Here is a 20,494-nt window from a genome sequence, read left to right on the forward strand (position 1 = left end):
GAAATTGTTGATGGATGGGAATTATCCAGGGACATTGAAAGCTTATGAAATATTGTAAATTTTGATGTGCTTGAAAGTCTTAAACGCTACGAGCATTTGAAGAGTTTGTCCATCGTTTCGTGCAAGGATGTAAGCTATACAAAATTGTTGGAAATTGCATATGAAACATCAAAGAGGCTTATAGATTGGAAACTTCGATGAAATTGAGCCTACGAAAGATATTTTTGGAGGATTGATACCGGCGTTAGGAGGTCATTTTGACTCGGGTTGTCCAATTAAAAAAAAAAAAGTGATAAAGTGATATCCATTTCAGATTGATTCAGGGATCTTCGGGTCTTCATTTTTGAATCTTTTTTGTCACAAGCTTTGAGGGTTGATTCATCCTTTGTTCTTTTCGATGTTTTAGGTGAATCACTCTCTCCTCTCTCTCACCCTATTTTTGTTCTTTTCTTTTCCTTGCTTCTTGATTCGGTTTTCGATGCTTATGTCCGATGCATAAGTGTCCACGTATAGCTTTTTGCTATACGTGCAACCATCAAGCAAGGTCGCAAGTAGTCGTTTTGGGGCGTACAATGTTGATGATAAAGACACACCGAAGATAGAGCAGAAAGATGCTCTATCGTATAACATCAAGATCCAGACATTTTGATGAATAATAGGATATGGTATACTTCACCGACATAAGTCTAGCAGGAGTTGGCTCAAACCTTCTCAGGTGATTGGCAGTCCCATGCCCGACAATGTAATCGACTCGTGGACAACGAAAATTTCTAAAAAAAAAAATATATAAGTTTTGATAAACCCTTTTCAAGCAAAAACATACTTTCCACGAAACAAAATTTATAACTCTTCTTTGCATGTTTAAAATTTGTATGCATGTTAAAAAACATAAAACACAATTTAAAGCTGATTGTCCACCTGACGAATAACTGTTTAGGCTGGGAAATAACCCCCTAAGTGAGGTTCAAGACACCCTTCTAGACGAGTGGCGGGTTCTATACATTCGGGTGACAGAGTAGCCTTCGTGGACCCTCGAGAATAAATATACAGCTGAGCCTAGTCCCATACGAGTGCTTGCGGTCCCCCTCATCCGAATCTTTTTTCGTTTTATCGAAGCTTTGGGACAGGACACTCATGTTACTTTTCCTTTCTTTCGGGATTTCCCCAGGATTTTTGATGATTTTCTTTTACTTGAGTCTTTTTCGTTGATTCTCTCGAGTTTTCTGTCATGAGTCGTTGTTTTCTTTGATTCTCTCGAGTTTTCTGTCATGAGTCGTTGTTACACTCTTCTTCGGATTTCTTGGATGACGTTTTCTTCCGGACTTTGCTTTTGAGATGTATTTAGGCTTGTTATACTTAAGGAATATCAGATCTTACGGGCTTACATGTTTGCTTTACATTTTACAGTACTTTACTTTCCTGTTCCTACATGTATACCTGCTATTGTACTGTATAACATGTCATATTATTCCTGTTTTCTACCTGCTACTACTCTTCATGTACAGCATGTTATATCATTTCTGTTCTTACCTGCTACCGTACCGTACAACATGTTATATTATTCATGTTTCTACTTGCTATTGTTCTTCCTGTATAGCATGTTATACTGTTCATGTTTCTACCTGTTACTGTTCCACATGCATTCTACTGTTTGTTCCTGTATTGCACATTTATATTATGTAGCTTCAAGCATGTTTCCTTTTTGTATAGGATGTTTAGAGGACTACAACCATAGAGCCGTTTGATTTGACACTATAACTTGACACCCTAGAAAACTTGAACTCGTCATGTAGGGAAGCTTGGAGCTAGCGCGGTGGGCAGCACGACCATCTGCAACATCAGAACATGTCTTCCCCAGCAAAACCATTTCTTTTCCTAGAAACTAGACGGCAAACCATAGGATTTCGAGGTTGTTTGTTTAGCGCAACATAAATCCTCACTTTATCTATTAGGCCTTTGCACAGTCAGACTGTGCAATTTAAGTCCTAACTCATTCTAGGTTCCGAGGTTGTCGTCCGATACGACGTAAACCCTCATATCTTTCAGGCGATTTGTGTGACTATGTCACGTAAATATAAGCCCTAATTAAATAAAATTGGCTGGATGAAACATTTTAATAATTTTTTTTCGAAACTGAAGCCAAACCATAAGATAGACTGGGAAGCCACCGAGACTCGCCTCAGGATCTATGACCTCTCCTAGTTTCTCTTCATTTGGATTCCTCAACATTGTTCTAGGTTCGAGCATTTCCCCTTTCACACCTCTTTGTCCGATTTCGTTGAAAAGTCCTATCATTTTGACTTCTTTGAAGATAATATTCCCTGATTTTTATTGAGTTTTCTTGGGTGACTTCGGTCATTTAAGATGTAATTAACTATAGAGGTTTGCCCTTATAGGAAGCTTTTCCGAACCCAACCTAAAATAAACCCTATTTAATTCTTTGTATTAAATAGGAAACTTATCGGCAAATAAAACGGTTTCGCAGACCAAACGGATGTCATATGTTTTCTTAGTTTATTTGATCGAGCCTCATCCTTAAGTCGTGTATAAAAAAATATGAAGTCAGTTTGATTTCCTATTTTTCCAAAATTATATATATATGTATGTAAATTAAACGTCCTTCCGAAGCGGGCGACGGGACTTCATTTCCAGCGACCGACAGCTTCTTACGGACAACTTTTGAACAAACGACCTTTAAACTTTTAACCTTTCCCCCCTTTTTAAGCGCTGACATGATCCTCAAACAGTCTCAGTTTTTTCTAAAAGGATGCACATGGTTATATTAAATTTTTTGTCCATTTACATGCATACCATAGAATTTCCATTTATTTACTTATCTAATACTAAAACATTTATATTTATATGCATATCACTCAAATCTTTAATATCACATCAAAAATACCATTATTACTATCTTTAAAAATGAAGTAGGTTTATAACACCAAAGTGTTATAAATGTAAATATCAGACTTTGGGTGTTAGATATGTAAATACAAAAGAATTGTGTGTTATGTATGTAAATTTCCCGTTCCCTTGTATTCTTTTTTGTAAATCATAAAGAGGCAGAAGAAGAAGGGGATGACATTAATGACGTTAATAAATTTCATTTGGATGGTGCGTTAGAAATAATGGATGTCTTGTCCCTCACTCAACTAGTGAACTATCAAAACATTTTACTAAAGATATTTTCCTCTGAGTTGGAGAAGATTTTCCTTGAAGTATGGGACATGTTGGAACTAAAGGAGTCAATGAGGAATGCTCCTCGAGAATTTGGAAGTTATTTCATATGTTGAAAATGTTCCTATGATAAATGTTTCAGCTTTTGCTCCATATGCTGTGAATTTAGATGAAATTACTAATGAGTCATCACAACTAACAAAAAAAAATATTTACACACATATCACTTAATTCTTATGTATTTGCATATCTAGCACATATACTTAAATTTTTTCATACATGCCAACTTACCTATGCATGAAAAGGTGTAAAAGTTAAAATGATCGTATTTTTGATGTGCTACGAAAGATTTGGGTGATATAATTGTAAAAGTAAAGCTAGTTGTTGGATATGTAAATACATAGGAAACCGGTTGAGCTTAGGGGGGCCGACCGAACCCTACTTGGGTTAGTCCTGCCGCCCAAGGGGAGGGATTTCCCTCCTCCTAGTTATCCTCTATTATAAATATGTTATTTCTGTTTTAGGGTTTAGTTTCCATTGTCATCCAGGTTCTCCCTAACTACAGTCGTATCCAACGACAGGTGGTGCTTCGGTTGTATCTTGCTCCAAGATGGTGACGATCTCCCTGCATCCCACACTATTCCTTCGCTCGTTCAATGCCCTTCCACTTGCAGCCCGGCCTTTTCCTGTTTTCTCTACCTCCAGCATTAATCTTCCCTCTTGCCCTTGCTGCTGCCCCATACAACCCCACCAACCTGTGCTGAAACTCCGTTCCTACCTCCCTGCTCACCGCCACCAGCTCCTCCCGCGCTCGTTACAGACCTGGTTGCTGCCAACCCATCAACACGGCTTCCATTGATGCCATCACACCATTCCAGCAACCACAACCTCCAATCACCCCCTTATCCGCCGTCCAGCTGCCATTTAGCCCCATGCCCAGGGTGTTGTTTGTGTTTGTTGTCATTTATTTCCTTGCTTTGAAGAGTCATCACTGCAGCCTATTTGAATTTCAAAAATAATATTTGCATTGCTTTATCGTTCGGGTTAAACTCTGATAGGAGTGGGTAAATGCCCCAACAAAACAAATTTAGATATCCTGCATCAATCGCTGCTGCCTAGATATGAAAATGATTCAAAAGACTTTTTCTCAACTTCAAGTTAAATGATCTAAAGAACTTCTGAAGTATCCATAAAAATTGACTGAATTTCATTATGAATTAGCTATGGCCATAGAATCCAGAGCAGTGTACTTTTAGAATAGAATGAAGACAAAGTATTTGGAGATTGGCATACTTTTTTGTTTTGCGCCTTAGATATCTCCTAGCTGATGCTTTGTTGAATTCCAGTTTTTCTTAAATTTGTTCTAGTACATCGAAGAAGATAAAGTTTATGATTCGAAGGAAATTATAGTTTCCAAAGCTGTATCTAGCTGGAATGAGAACTGAGGAGTTATATCGAGATCTTTAAGTTGCAGTTTTTCATTTAGAGAGTAGTTTCAAGATACTGGAAAATGATTCTCCTTTCATGTAGTCCAAACCGTATTTTCTTAATAAAAAATCTTTCAGGTATAGTTTAATCTTTTGGAATTGTGTTTTTGCTTTTTTTATTGAAGTGTAATTCTCTCTTTGATGAAATGAAAATGTATTATTTTCTCTAAAAATTGCGTGTTGCGCTAGGTATGTAAATTTCCCGGAATATTATTGCTTCATGCAGTCGTACCATAACTGTTGATACTCTTATGTGTGCTTTTGAATATGTTTTATAGTTGTTTATGAAACTAGCTTCATGCGAATCTTTTAGAAGACTTGCATTCCATAATCTCAAATATTTTCAACCACTGTACCCATTCAAATTTGTCTCTTGATTTTTGGATTGGGACATTTACATACACACCACCAAATTCCTAAGTACGTACATATATAACACCTAAACTTTATTTTTTACATTTACACCACTCACATATTTCATATCACATAGAGAAGGCCATCTTTTTAACTTTTAAAAGGTGAAATACTTCTCTTAATGCATAAGTAAGGTGGCATGTATATACAAATTGAAGTTTTGTTGTTAGATTTGTAAATACATAGGAAATGAGTGGTATGCATGTAAGTTTTCCATTTCAAATCAACAAAGTTTATTTTATGTCAGCATTCTATAGCTGTTGACTCGCATATGGAGTTCCCTCTGCAGAATTAATAACCAGAAAATTTTACATTGAGCGTTTCTTACATCAATAATATAATGCGCCAAAAAAAAAACTGAAAATTCACACTACATAAATAATTTCTCCAATTTTACTGCAACTATTGTTCTGGCGGCATTAGTGTTTGTTCTAAGCCATTGCTGAGTAGATATGGCAATAAACCCAATTAGAAATGGCACAAATATTGATTTATTTAGTAATGATTCATGTCTATTCTGTGAAATTATTGAATATTAACTGCTCAGGATCCGAGACTTTTAGTAATCTGGAAGCTGAAAATATAGAGAGGGTGAGCAACCAAATGGAGCAACTTTCTGAACTTTCTGAATCTCCACAGCAAAAGTGCAGGTCTGGTAGGTACAGCTTGCGCAAAAGTTTAGCTTGGGATAGTGAATTTTTCACTGGTGAAGGTGAACCTCATTGTCAACTTAGAGTCCTTATTTGGGGTGTAAACGAATTGAGTCGAGCTCGAGCCGCCCTCGGCCTGTTGATTAATTAATTGAGCTCGAGCTTACTTTTACAAGTTCAAGCCAGCTCATGAGCCGACCTTTTTTATTATAAAGAGAGAAAATAATATAAATTCAAACTATTTTTATAATAAATTGACAAATAAAATAAGTAATTAAAAGAAATAATAATAAATCACTTGATATAAATATAAATATAAATTATAAAATATTATTTTTTAAATATTTTTAATAATTTAAAGATAAATTTTGATTTTTAATATTTTTTATTATATTTTATATTATTTACATTTTAAATAGGCCGGCTCACGAGAAAACTAGTCGAGTTGGGGCTGGCTTAAGCTTGGCTTGCTAGCCCTCGCCGGCTCACGAGTCCGCTTGGTTCGCTTACACCCATAGTTATTTATTGTAAGAGTCCATAATTTAAGCGAATCACTTTGAGACTTTACTTTTTGGTAGGTGTTCTCGATCATGAAGAGCTTGCAATCTACAATTCCACGTATAGCAAGGCTATTGGACTCAAGTTACCGGGAATTCACGAGGAATTTAGAAAATCGGTGGAGTCAACCTCTACATTGGGTAGTGAAAGTCGAGCATTGGAAAAGCTTGAAGTTGATTTGCTTGAGAATCTTAGAACTTCTAGTAAGAGGATGCTGGTTGCCTCAAATCAAACTCCCAATAATGAACAACTCAAGCCAGATAAACCACACCCGATAAGTATGCCATTTTGATATTTTGTTCTCTAAATTCTTAGTTTTACCATTGTAAGATGGGACTTGGCACATCTCTGCTGTTTATTACTTCTGCATGATTTCCATGGTCTAATGATCAGTTTGAATTTTACTAAAATGGAGCTTTGCTTTCACAGGTTTGAAGAAACTTGATTTTTCATCTCAAACCAAGGTGTGCTGCTTATTCCATTCTTAGTTTTTTTATTAATATTTTGAGTGTTTAATTTCTTTAGTTGTTTGTATGTTTGATTAAAACCCCCAACTATAATTGAAAAACATTGCAACATCAGGCAACATCATGAGAGTACTACAGTTTTTTTTATTTGAAATTGGTGAGCACCTTTGTAAGGGCTTAGCAATTTGTGCACGCACGTATGTGCGCACTATTTATTTTAATATGCATTGTTTGTACCTTAATATTTCTAGCATAAGCTCTTTCAACTAAACTTCATTCATTTAGAAAGTTGTTTTCTGTTTAGCTCTTGCTTATAAGCCCCAAGCTTTGTAACTTATGCTCATTGCATGATTTGTTGATATTTTTGGCTCGTAGGGCCTGATCTTCTAGATAAAGTGAGCTACTAGAAAGAGATTCCTTAACTCTGGGAATAGGGAAACTTCAAATTTACTGGCATAAAAATTAAGTACCACATACAACACTAAGAACACCAGTTGCCGATCCATTTCACTTTCTAGGACCAAGGGAGAATCCATTTCACTTTCTAGGACCGAGGGAGAATTGTTATTGTTAATGACACCTCCGGGAAAAGAATAGCAGAGAATTACTCTATTAACAATATTGGTGGATTCCCAACATCAGCCAACCTCTTAGTATATGCAAATAAGCAACTCTTGACCTTTGTTATGTTTCTGATTTGTTGTACATAGGTATGTTCAGGTGCGGACTCAAAACATGGGCCACATTGACATCCTTGAATCTGGTCGCACTAGTGAGGTAATAAGAATCCCTCAACAATGTCCAAATGATGCTAAATAACTTGCAAAAAAAGACCCTTGAGCTGTCCTATTATCCATATGTTTTTAAGGGCAACAGGACCCTTTTGGGAGCTTCTTGCGGTCTTTTCGCATTCTAACTCTTTGCTAGATTTCTCAAAAGATTGATGCAGTTCCGTCAAGCCCATGACGGGGTTTTGCTAAGCTCAATTTTTGTTCAATATAAAATTAATAGTCCCACCTCATAGAAACTATGATTTTGCCCCTCATAAATCAGCCAAAAGAAGGGTTCATTGTTCTATATTGCTCGTGAAAGCAAGGGGTTTTGCCATTTCTTTTAAAATTGGGATTGTTTTTTAATGAGCTTAAGAGAGGACCACTAAGAAAGCCTGACTAGAATGCCACATTGATGCCCAATTGGAGATCATGGTCGAAGCTTAACTACATCATCTAAACTAAGTAAAATGTGGTTTTCTATAATCTATTCTCATCCCCTCATCACTTTTTCTTTTTACATTGCCTTGTATGGCCGATTTTGAGCTCATTGGATGTCTTATTACTTGGTAGAGTCAAAACCACCATATGGCGAGGATAAAGGATCTACCTAAATGATTGAATTTGTAAATTGGAATGAAAAATCCATGAGACGACTAGAGAGAATTTAAAAATGAAAAATGTAGCATATAAAACACTTGAAATTTAGCTATACAAATTTATTGAATTGCAATGCTATGAATATAGAACATGACTTGATTCAAAATGGTGTGGGGAGGAGGTCAAGCAAAGCTCCAGTCTCCTAAACTATGAGTGATGTAAAATTTACAAATAATAATTTATTAGTATAATATTTCAACCACTCAAAAATTACTGGACTTAAGTGAGTCCCTCTTTGTTGTTGGAAAAATGGGATAAAATCTCTAAATCCTATGGAATGCTCCAACTAGTGTAGTAAAATGCAAGAACACTTACAACATTAAAATAAGCATAAATATTCTTTAGTATTCAAAAACTCTTGGACTCATGAGCATCCCTATTTGAGGTTTGTTGAAGGGCATGCAATTTCAGTTTCCTCTAACTAATGGGTTAAATTTATATATTTTGCTCAACCATATCATATAAAAAAGAAAGAAAGGTCAAACATTTAAAGATAGACATTGAAGTCCTCCTTAAGCAAGTACCAAAGATGAGAGCTTCTCAAAACATGTTAAATGGCAATTTAAAATTCATCAGGCATTTCCGATTAATTTTCAGAACTACATATCAATCAACCTAGCTTAGTGAACACCATATGGAGTAGCAAACAGATAAAGCTTGTTGATCTCATTTTTAGTGAGGTCTAGTTTTCTTCTTAAGGTTTAGGGTCTAGCCTTAAGATTCTACCTTTGACTATCTTATAGCCTTAGAAATGAGACCCACCTCATTATAGGAGTCCAATCTACTTCTTTATCCTTTTGGAGTTTCGCATGTGTGGTCTCAGTCTCTAACACTTAGGAGGTTGAAACCAACATGAGGAAACCTAAAAGGAGTTCCTATAGGACCATTAAGTCCTAGGATTGCTTTATGCACAATTTGCACTTTCACGCTCACAATCTTCACAATTCGGACTTTCGACACATTTAATTATTGCAATTCACATCACCTACGCCTCTATGTGTTGCATAATTAATCGAAACTTAAATAAAATTTTGAAACGATCGATCATGGACTTGAAATTTCGACGAAAATCGAATTCGATGCATTTTTTATCTAATCGTCGATGAGGTTGTTCGAATGGTACCAGATGACGAAATGGACTGCGCTGGCGCGTCTAGAACGTCGATTTTAGCCGGGAGAGACACCCATTTTGATATGGTTTCGTGTGGGTTGAATTGTGTCTGAATCGACAAATTTTAAGTGAAATAAAAAAAAAAGAATAAGTTATAAAAAAAGAAAACCTAATTAAATCCCTAATTTCTAAACCTACGCTCACGCCTCCTTCCCGTTCACAAACGACAGGCCCTAGGTCCCCTCTTCTCGTACTCTGCAAAGCTTCCACCTACCCTTGCCACGCTCCCTGCCGCTTGGGGAAGGGTTTCTGGTTGTTGAAATTTTGGAGAGGGAGGAGTTTCTGCCAAAATTCTGAGTGATTCTTCCCTCTTCGTTGGTCTTTTCTTTGTGTGCTTGGAACTTTGGTTTTCTCTATTCTCCTTTGAGCAAAAAAAGAGGGGCAATTTCTGTTGTTGAATCGCTGTTGGTTGTGTGTTGTTGTGGGATATAACCCCCTTGTACCCCCTGAATAACCCCTGACGTACGCAACGTTACGTACGTCTTATGTACACAAATATTTTTTGTGTTAGTGAGCTTATTCTAATTATGGACTTGAGGCAACATGGAAGAAAAACGGAATTCAGGAGCTCGTATGGTTTGAACTTATCCTTTTTTGCTGCCTGGCAGAATTTAAGTTAAATATTGCCTAAGGCTTGCTTGAATCCCGACATTAAACAAAATGTGAAATCATCGATATCTTGTATTTTTTTTATTGTTGTTTGGAAACATTCAGTTCATTTCTTTTATAAACCTTTCTTAAATTCTGCTACCTGGCAGCTCTCGAAAGTGTGAATGCTCCTGGTTCCCTCTGTGGGTTGCATAAGGTGCTATGTGCATAAATATGAAAGTTTGGGTGTGAAATATGTGAAAGATGAGGTGTATGGCCACTTACTCTAGCTTTTTGCCTGAATTTTGACCAGACACCTTCTACCTGAAGTGGTCCTTTGATTTTATGGCGAGATCGCAAGTCACGGTGCATATTTCTAATATAAAAAAAGGGGGGGGGGGCACTTTTTATGAGTCAAAACAGTGATTCATTCTTGTGGTTTCTGGAATGCATATTTGCTCGTTACTTATATATACACATGTCTAGTACCTGAAATTTGCGTCCTACACCAGGCTTTGAGGTGGCTTGAGTTGTACAAAGTAGTTGGGGTTATTTATTTATTTATTGTTTCTTTTGGAGATCCTCAACACTGTTCTTAGTATTGATTTCATTTGTTGCATCACCTACATATAAAATCAAAGGCTTGGAATGGGGCTAATTTGGGCTGCAGTTTTCTGCCCTGTTTTGGCAAAATCTGGGCTGCAGTTTTGCCCTGTCTTGGTGATGTGTAGGTTGCGGATTTTGGCTTGTTTTTTGGCTGATTTAGGCTGCCGATTTGCCTTGTTTTGGATGAGGTGTTTGCAATTTGGAAGGGTTTGGGTGGGGGACTCCTGGCTCGCTTATTTGGAGTTTAAATATGTGCTATCTTGGAGGGTTAAAATGCTATTTCATTTGGGAAATGTGGGGAATCACAATGGTTTGGATTTACGAAAGTTTGGGGAGCTTCTAGGATCATGATTTTTGGGGAATTTCAAATGAGCCTTTCAAATGCACATTGTTAGATGTGGGGATTTATTTTAGATTCAGTTTTGAATGTGGCTTTGAGGGTAAATCCATCCTTTACTATTTTCGTATTTCAAATGGATCAATCCCTCCTCTTTCTCATCCCATTTTTTCTTTTTTTGCTTCTTGGTTTGGTTTAGGTGCTTATGTTCGAAGCATAAGCGCACATATATAGCTCCCGCTATAGATGAATCATCAAACAAGACTGTAAGTAGGTCGATTTCAGGGTTCAAGGATGATGATGAAAAAGTCATCTAGGTATGTGCGAGAGGTTCTAGCACAATCTTGACTCAGTGACTTTGAGAGAACGAGGGATTGACATTACCGCATCTCTAACACTTAGTAAAAAGTTACCACTTGTTTTAACAGACAGTGAGAAGTTCTGGCCTATCAATAACTTACTCATTAACTTTATAAAACATGAAAATTTCATCAAGTGATATATATGTACACACAATTAAAAAAAAATCTTTCAAGTGCATAACAAATCAAAATTTCTTTTGAAAAATGAAATCATTCCTAAATATTTTCTAAAAATTTCATGGGTCAGTCATATGAACTAGGTTAGGAATTAATCTATTTTGTGACTGTTAGGTCAGTGACCTTTTACTTAGTGTTGGATCACACATGCATTGTATTGACTATTTTGTTAGGGCCCTAGGGTTTTGATTTTGACCCAAGGTCTTGATTCTGAGCCCACCCTGTCCCGAGTGCTTACGGTTTTCTCCGGTGTTCCGTGCATTTCCCGCGGTTTTCTTTGAGCTTTCGTGGGTCACTTCTTGTTTTTCTTTGAGTCTTTCATGAGATGCATTCCCACTTGTTCTTTTATTTGTAAATGCTTGCTTGCCCCACTAGTCAAATTTTTTAGCATATTTGTTTATCTTCTACCTGCAATGCTAATCCCACTTGTAGGAGCAGCAGACTTGCCAAGTACACAGGTTTATTTTATGCATACAACATTTTATTTTCTTTCCTGTACATCCTACTGCTTTCATTTACTGTACATTTTTACTGCATTTTCTTTACTACTGCACCCCTACTGTTTCTTTTATGTATTATATCTTTTTAGAATAGGAGCACAGTAGTCTGGTTTTATAGGAGGTACCCAACAGTAGATCGTCGACCTAACAATTGCATGCACATTTAAAGATAACACTAAACCTGAAATTGCTACGACGTGGAGTTTGGAACTAACACCGTGGGCAACACCACGAGGATGCACAGAAGAATAACTTCGACAGATCTGCAACAACAAACTTTTCCTTAAAATTAAATAACAAGTCATAGGACTTCGAGGTGGTCCGCTTAGTGCGACATAAATTCTCACATTATTGTTTAGTCCTTTGCACAGCCAGGTTGTACAATTTAAGTCCTAACTCGCTTTAAGTTTTGAGGTTGTCGTCCAATACGACGTAAACCCTCATATTTTTCAGACTATTTGTATGAATGTGTCACGTAAATATAAACCCTAAATAATAAAATTGGCAAGATGAAATATCGAATATCTTCTCGAAATCGAAACCAAAGAATATGATAGCTTGGGAAGTCACTGAGGTTCTCCTCAGGAGCTGTGACATCCCCTTTTTTTCTTTCCTTCGACTCCAGAAATAAATATTCCCATTTGGTCCCTTTCCCCACTTGACTTTTCTATGTCCAATCTTGGAAACCCTAAACTTTGAATTTATGGAGATAAATACATTTGATCATTATCGAGAGTTCTCTTAAGTGACTTCAGTAATTTGAGAGGTAATTAACTATAGAGGCTTGCCTCTATAGGGAGCTTTAAGAACCCAAGTAATATAAACCCTATTTAATTCTTAATATTAGGTAGGAGAACTTGTCGGTCAACATAAATGTTCGCAGACTAAAACGGATGTCATAAATTCTTTAGTTCATTTCATCGAGCCTCTCGGATAAGTGATATGTCTATTTCTCTGGATAGGTATGTCACTTGTAGCGTTGTGCTCGTTTATTTAAACTATCGTCTATATGGGATCGGTTCAGTCTCGTATTTTCAAAATTAGTCTCGTATTTTCAAAATTAAAAATTACATTTCAAAACTATATATATGTTATATTAAATCAAATATCTCTTTCCCAATTTTAACGATCGATAAGATTCTCATTTAATGAGAGGACAACTAATTCTAATTCTCATAGGAGTTGGCAGAGGTTCCAATGGTTAGATTGGTGCATTGGCTTGCATAGTGCATTTTAGGACTCAATTAACCAATATGTAGGCTTCATTAATGGTTTTTTTGATTTGTTGAAATATGAATGTATTGTAAAATGAATATAGTGTATTTTGAATACTCAGAAGCTATTTGGTTGTCTATAAATTAAATGCAGTGATTTTTTTTTTCTTTTTTAGTTAAATTCTTGTAGAGTAAATGCAATGAATTTTAAATACTTATAAGTTGTTTGGTTGTCCGCAAATGGAATGCAGAGATATAATTTTTCCTATTTACTACTTATATATTGCATAATTTTTATAAGCTCCTATATTCAATATTTAAAAATTCATATTTATTTATATAATGTATTATAATAAAATTATACTAAAATTTATACATGATAAAATATATTTTATATTTATAAATTAATATTAGTGATTTTTATAATTTTAAATTTAAAGTATTTAATAATTAAATATATAAATTTGGCTTAAATTATATGTGAATTAATTATTCTTATATTATACTGATTTTAAAGAGTGGAAATCTCTGAACCTCTCATTAAATGCTCATACTTATATATTAAGGATATGTGGACCAAGGATAAATATAAGATTAAAGATAACGTGAATTGTGGATCTGCCCAAACTTACTAATCCATAGTATATGTATTAATTTTGGCATACCAAGTATAGATATATGAACAAGACTTCGAACCATCTATCTAAGCCTCTGAATTATGCTCTTTCCTTCTTTTCCCCCACTCTATATATCATGAATTGCATACAAGTTCTTATGCAAATCTCTTCTCTCAATCTCATGCTTAGGAATTTTAGGCATTCCAGGAAATAAATAAATAAACTGGTGACAAATAACGCTCATAGATATGGATGGTTTGGCTGCTTTAAAATATAACAAACATAGTGCAAAATCAGTATTCAGAAACAATCTAGTATGACTATCATAATAATCCTGTAAATATATTATTCAAGAAAAATGTATCCAAAGATAATGAGCTTGTGGTTAATATTTATAGCTAGTGTCATTACATTATTGGAAGAACAATAATATTTTTATTTTTTATTGATATCACCTTAATCAAACATATTAGTATTTGACTATTTCTAGCGCTATTATTTATCTAAGTATAAATGAAATAATAAGAACTTGAAACATTGCAGGATTTTATCAAAATTATTCTACAATGGAGAAACGCTATGTGATGATGAGCCTCCTAGAAGTCTTCAATGAAACCTACCACTTTTTAACTTCTTCCATTACAGTAAGTTAGCAAAGCTAAGCATTTATAACGACGAGTTCATGGAAATAAGACATCATGAGTGGGCTACATAACACTTGCACATTCACTGCCTAAAATTGTCTATCATAAAACATAAATTGAAAACATTTGAGAAGAAAGAAGACACAATCCATGGTCATAAGAGCAGTAAACTTTAAATAAGTTATGATAAGGAACATCTGACCTAAATAAATTACTTGATGAAAATGGACGATTATGTTATCGTCTAAAAATACATTATACAAAGTCTACATGCAATCTTAAGATGGAACCATCCACAAAAAAATTGAAGAAAAAACTCGGGTCAAGCGTATATGTTGTTATGCTCAAAATTCAACTCCTTAAATTTAGAAATAACTGAACAGACAACGATTTGAAACACAACTCAGAGATAAACAAAAATTAGGATCTTAAAGTAGGTAAGACAGACATGTGACCAAGAATATTCATGACAATTGAATCTTGGATTGATGGCCTGCCGACAAGAACAATGTTAAGGGCTATTTGGGCCAACAAAGGACACAGAGATGAATGGTTCATGCATAAATAAAAATTATATAGAGTTTAAATGTAGTTTAAGACCAATACCATAAAAATAATTTTGCATTTGAAATATACAGTTTCTAGGTTTTCCAATTGATAGATTTTCTAGTTAATCTTCATACTCTTTAACGCTCTTCTTCTTTTTCTTCTTCTTTCTATATTCCTTGCTTTTCTCTCTGTTTTATTCTCCTTCTCACCCAAAATTTTTTATAATGCTTACGTGCAATTTGGAGGACAAACATAAGGTTTACCAATCTGGAGTTAAAAATTTTGGATTAAACTTCACTTCTAATTTGGAATAGCACCTTTGATTTCGAAGAAAGAAGACGAGAATAAATCCTAACCCCTTTGCTTTGGATGATGTACATCTTGTTCACATTTGTCTAGTATATGCAAGATAGTCCGCCACAAGCTACACTAGTCCTCACACATGATTGCTTTCTTGCTCTCTGGTCATTTAGCTTCCTCTCATTTGCTCCCTACTTTTTGCATTCCCTTCTCTCTCTCTCTCTCTCTCTCCTGCTCCCATGACTCCTCACTTTTGTGTCTCTCTTAATCGTAGAACCGACACGTCGATTCTATTGAATCTACAATGCTGGTTTAATATTTTATTGGAATATTTACATACATACGACTCAATTTTTATGTATTTACATATCTAACATTTAAATTTCAATTTTTACTTATATTTCACCTTATCTAGGCATGAAAAGGTATATTTAATTTCTTAAAATATAAAATTGTGGTATTTTAATGTGATATGAAAGATTTGGATGGCATACAATTAAAAAAACAAATTCTATGTGTTAGATGTGTAAATTTATATGAATTGGGTGGTATGTATGTAAATGCCCCTATGCTTTTTCATGAAAAGTTCAGCTTTTACAGAATGTCATCATGTCATTGGCCTATCTGCATAACGTAAACCCCATTTGATTGGCTAAGACTGCACAATGCTGACAAGCCCTGCAGTCTTAGCCCGTCAAACCTCCCGACTTCCCAACATCACTATATGTCCCTCATTCGCACAGTTAAATATCCCTCCTTTAGGCTTCCCTTGGCGTTAGGTTTGCAAGTCCTCCGTCCTCTCTTTCCATTGTATTTTGTAAGCCCGCTTTCGACCAAATCCACACATACATTGCCATCGACATCTACATGCAACCAATCATTAATAATGTTTCCAAAATTTATTTGATGTTTATCTCTAAACTTTCTTGAATGAAACTGAAGAATGTGTGGTGCCTCTCAGTACCATGGAACTATCTCCTTATATAATACTTTTATATGTGGTGGATAATAAACTTATAGAGATTCAATCGACAATGATGTGTAACATACCAGTAAAAATTAAGTAGAGATTAACTGTTAATGTATTTGTGGGGTTTAGGCGGAAGGTGATAGGTAAAACAGCGGTAAAATAGAGTACAATGCTAAAATAGTTCTTTGATTGTTTACATGGGTCATTATAGTCTTAGAATGTATAAAAGGGTCAAATTAATCTCTAGATTCTTTAAATTAGGGTTGAAATAGTCATGGGGACTATTTCATCCCATATTAAAAGACTTCGAAGATAATTGTTACTTTTATAAACTTTGGGATTAAAATATCCTCATGTATATAGTTTGGGTTATTTCGGCACTTTACTCAGCAAAATACTTTCAAGACCATGCAAAACCATTTGGTAAAACAGGATTCTTTTGATATGCCATGTGAATTCCTTTCTTTCTCTATATTACTTTTTATCATTGAATCTATGAAGTTCTCAACATGATTAATACCAAACCACCTTGTATTATGGATTGTTTATGTTGATTTATGTTTGTTTTTTTCATTTTACATGATATTTGCTGATGGATGGTTTAATCCTCTTATTTATTTATTTTGTTTTCCTTGTGAGGGAATGTAGGTTGCATCTGGAAATATGCAATCAAAGTCGTCAAATAAACCAACACATATGTCATCAACAACTCCTTTGCGCACGGTGAATGGAAAATGCAGTTCGTCTGTGATGAACAAGAAAATAAAAAACAATAGTGAAAAGGCTTTCACCGGTACGCAATTCTCCATATGATCTCAGTGCTTTTTTATTAGGGGCATTTACATGCATAACACACAATTCTTATGAATTTATATATGTAACATCCAAACTTTAATTTTTACATACATATCACTTAAATCTTTTGCATGACGTCAAAAATACCTCTATCACCTACTTTTAAAAAGTTAAAAACACCTTTTCATTCATTATTTTATCATGCCAAAGTGTTAGAAATGTAAATATTAAATTTTAGGTGGTACAAATATAAATATATTAGAATTGTGTGGTATCTATGTAAATTTGTCTTGTTATTATTGTTTTAATTTCTAGAAAAGAAAGCAATGCAGACTCATAGGGGCTGTTTGATATCCCATTTTGGACAGGATTTAAGGAAGATTTAGCTTAAATCCGGCCAAACGGAATTTTGAAGACTTTTTTTTTGTTTTGATGAATTTTATTTTAGTTTTTTTATTGGTTAAATTCAAGATTTGTTATATTCTAAGTTTCATAGGATTTGATGATTTTAAAGATTCCTCCCGCACACAAATCTAAAATTTCAAAAAAGAGCCAAATAGTTTTAATCAGGATTCAAAAGTTCTAGCAATTGTCATGCCAAATAGTTTTATAGTTGGGAAATTTACGTATGTAGCACACATTTTTATGTATTTACATCTCACACCTAATTTTGGATATTTAGTTATTGCTTTAATCTCATGCATGAAAATGTGTATTTCACTTTTAGAAAGTGATGATGATGCTATTTATGATGTAATATTAAAGTTTTGAGTGCTGTGTGTAAATATGAAAATATAATTGTGAGATATGTATATGCATAAGAATTGTGTGCAACTTATATAAATCTCTGTTTTTAATTTAATCTTCTCATAATTTACTAAATCTAGATTTGCAACATCTACTAAATCCAGCTTGAGTTGAAATCTAGTTGTAGCAAAACAACCCCCTATAAGAGTAAAATTAGATTGAAATCCCTTCCTTGCATTGCATTTGTAAATTCTTATTTGGTTGCAGAAATTATGTCGAAGCGGCAAACCACTCCTGCTCTTAATAAGTCAAAAAAGGATCCAGCCATGGCCCCCAGGTTAATTCCATCAAAGGAATCTAGTCTCCGCACGCCTCAATCCGTCTGTAAGTCATTATCAGCTCTGTGCTCTTCGTCGACTCGCCCAGCCATTTGTTCATCCGATTCAAGTTTGTCTCGCCTCGCGATCTTGAGAAGTTCTTCGAGAAACCCCACCTGTTCTTCCTCGAGTTTTTCCAGTAGAACTCCATTAAAGAGTACAAGAAACAGAACTGGATCAGCAAATCAAATCTGCCATTCTAGTTTAGGGAAGTCTGCATTACTGCTCTCAAAGCTTTCTCCGTGTAGTTCTATAGACAGTTTTCTTTCAGAATCTTCTTCACAGGCATCTACTTCCACAAAGCACAGCAACTCTTTAAAAGCTTCTATCGGCGGGTCTTCGTCTTCTTCTTCGATAGCAGTTTGCGCCTCTCAGAAATCAGGTCAGTAGAATATTTTTAATTGGGAAATTTACATACATACCACACAAATCTCATGGATTTACATATCTAACACTTAAAATTTAATACTTCCTGTCATAAACCTATGCATGAAAATGTGCATTTGAGTTTTAAAAAGTCGGTAAAGTGATATTTTCAATGTGATGTTAAATGTTTGAGTGTTATGAATGTAAATATTAAAGACGTAAAAGCTTCGGTGCTAAATATATAAAGAGATGATGTGTCAAAATAGTCACGTGACACTTGCATGGGGTCATTTAAGTCCGAAAGTTTATAAGTTGTTCTCCAAACTCTTTTAATATGGGTTGAAATAGTCTTCACGGGGATTATTTAAATCATAATTTAAAGAGTTTGGGGACTAACTTGACACTTTTATAGACTTTGGGACTAAAATAGCCCTACATAAATTGTTAGGGGATTATTTTGACACTTCACTCTATATATAAATATATAAGAATCATTTGGTAGGTATGTAAATGCCATTATTAATAATTTCTAGTGTGATGTTCAATGACATGGTATAAATCCCATCTTTGACGCAGGCGGTTTGCGGCCTCACTCATTCACTGGAAATCATTCTAAAATCCCCTCGAAATTCGATTTGGATACGAAAGGAACGACAAAATTAGGACTACGAATGCCTGCCGAGGCCACAAATCGGTTACTTCGATAAGGTTACTCAATATCGCAACCTTTTACATTGTTTTAAACTTCTTTTTACATTTTATTTAGGGGCATTTACATACATACCACCCAATTCCTATGTATTCACATATCTAACACCTCAACTTTGCTTTTTAACATTTCATATCACATCCAAAGTACTTTTATTTAACCTAAAAAAAATGAATTACACCTTTTCATGCATATAGATAACATGTCAATGTTGAAGTTTAGGTGTTAGATATGTAAATTCATAGGAATTGAGTGGTATATATGTAAATTTTTTTTATTTTCATCTGATATAACGTATTTTCCCATCTAATTTAAAGGACAAAACTCTCCTCCATGGATCAAACAATCATCTGCAAAGGAGCAGTTTGGGTAAGACAAATGGGATTACTGACACCTCTGCACTGAACAAACCCAAACCTATCAATCCTCCATTAATGAGATCTGGAGCACCTCCATCCTTACCGAACCATAAATCAAAATCCACAGAGAAAACTTCCGAAGGAAACTGGAAGAAGTTGAAGAAAAAAATTGAACAAACTAATCTTCTTCAGGAACTCCATGAGAGCGAGTTGCAGAGACTTAATGGCCCAGCTTCCCTGATGAATGTCAAGCAGGCGAAGTTGCAGAGTGAGAAGGAGAACTTACGCCCTGATGTAAAAACTGAATGTCAGAGCAAAACTGTAACAATGCTGGAGGGAATGGTTTCTTCTCTTTCACTTTCTGAGGTAAATGATCTTAGTTTCAGAGATTAGCTTCAGATTTGATTTGATTTTCATTATTTTTCTTTAATTTTAGTACTGAATCAGGAACAAATCCAACAGAAAAATATTGTTGGAATTAACTGAAACGTTTGTGGAAGGGTTTTATGATGATATGATGGTGATTACTCTTGATTTTTGCATAGTTAATTTCATATATTTGGTATTTTGAATATGTTTATACAATTGTATAAAATCAGCTTTTATACAAATGTATAAAATTTTAGGGGCATTTACATATATACCATCCCATTCCTATGTGCTTACACATCTGAGACCTCAAGGTTATTTTTTTAATTTTTTATGTTTATACCAACCAAGTTTTTTCATTTCACATAAAGTATATCATCATTTTAATTTTTGGAAAGTGAAATGCACATGTAAGATGGCATGTATGTAATAATTAAAGTTTAGGGGGTTAGATATGTAAATGCATAAGAATTGAGTGATATCTATGCAAATCTTCCATGGGTAGTAGGGGTGTAAACATTTATATTTCGAGCTCAAAAAGTGTGTTTGTGTTC

The 20,494-nt window shown here is 34.8% G+C and overlaps 1 protein-coding gene across 3 annotated transcripts in view; it reads left to right on the forward strand.

The window, feature by feature from the left end:
* The window catches only part of LOC110032041, a 34,819-nt gene extending 14,733 nt beyond the window's left edge, over positions 1 to 20,086 (forward strand). For 2 of the 3 annotated variants that reach the window (XM_020735547.1, XM_020735548.1), the window contains 7 exons: positions 5,626 to 5,790; positions 6,307 to 6,564; positions 6,716 to 6,750; positions 16,867 to 17,011; positions 18,028 to 18,519; positions 19,080 to 19,211; positions 19,530 to 20,086. In XM_020735547.1, the coding sequence (XP_020591206.1) occupies positions 5,626 to 5,790; positions 6,307 to 6,564; positions 6,716 to 6,750; positions 16,867 to 17,011; positions 18,028 to 18,519; positions 19,080 to 19,210 (1,226 nt within the window). In that variant the 3' untranslated portion in view covers position 19,211; positions 19,530 to 20,086. The remainder of the gene's footprint in view (positions 1 to 5,625; positions 5,791 to 6,306; positions 6,565 to 6,715; positions 6,751 to 16,866; positions 17,012 to 18,027; positions 18,520 to 19,079; positions 19,212 to 19,529) is intronic. The other variant, XM_020735549.1, reaches the window with a different exon arrangement.
* Positions 20,087 to 20,494: the final 408 nt, after the last annotated feature.

Source organism: Phalaenopsis equestris, unplaced genomic scaffold (genome assembly GCF_001263595.1).
Source record: "Phalaenopsis equestris unplaced genomic scaffold, ASM126359v1 Scaffold000877, whole genome shotgun sequence".
NCBI lineage: Eukaryota > Viridiplantae > Streptophyta > Magnoliopsida > Asparagales > Orchidaceae > Phalaenopsis > Phalaenopsis equestris.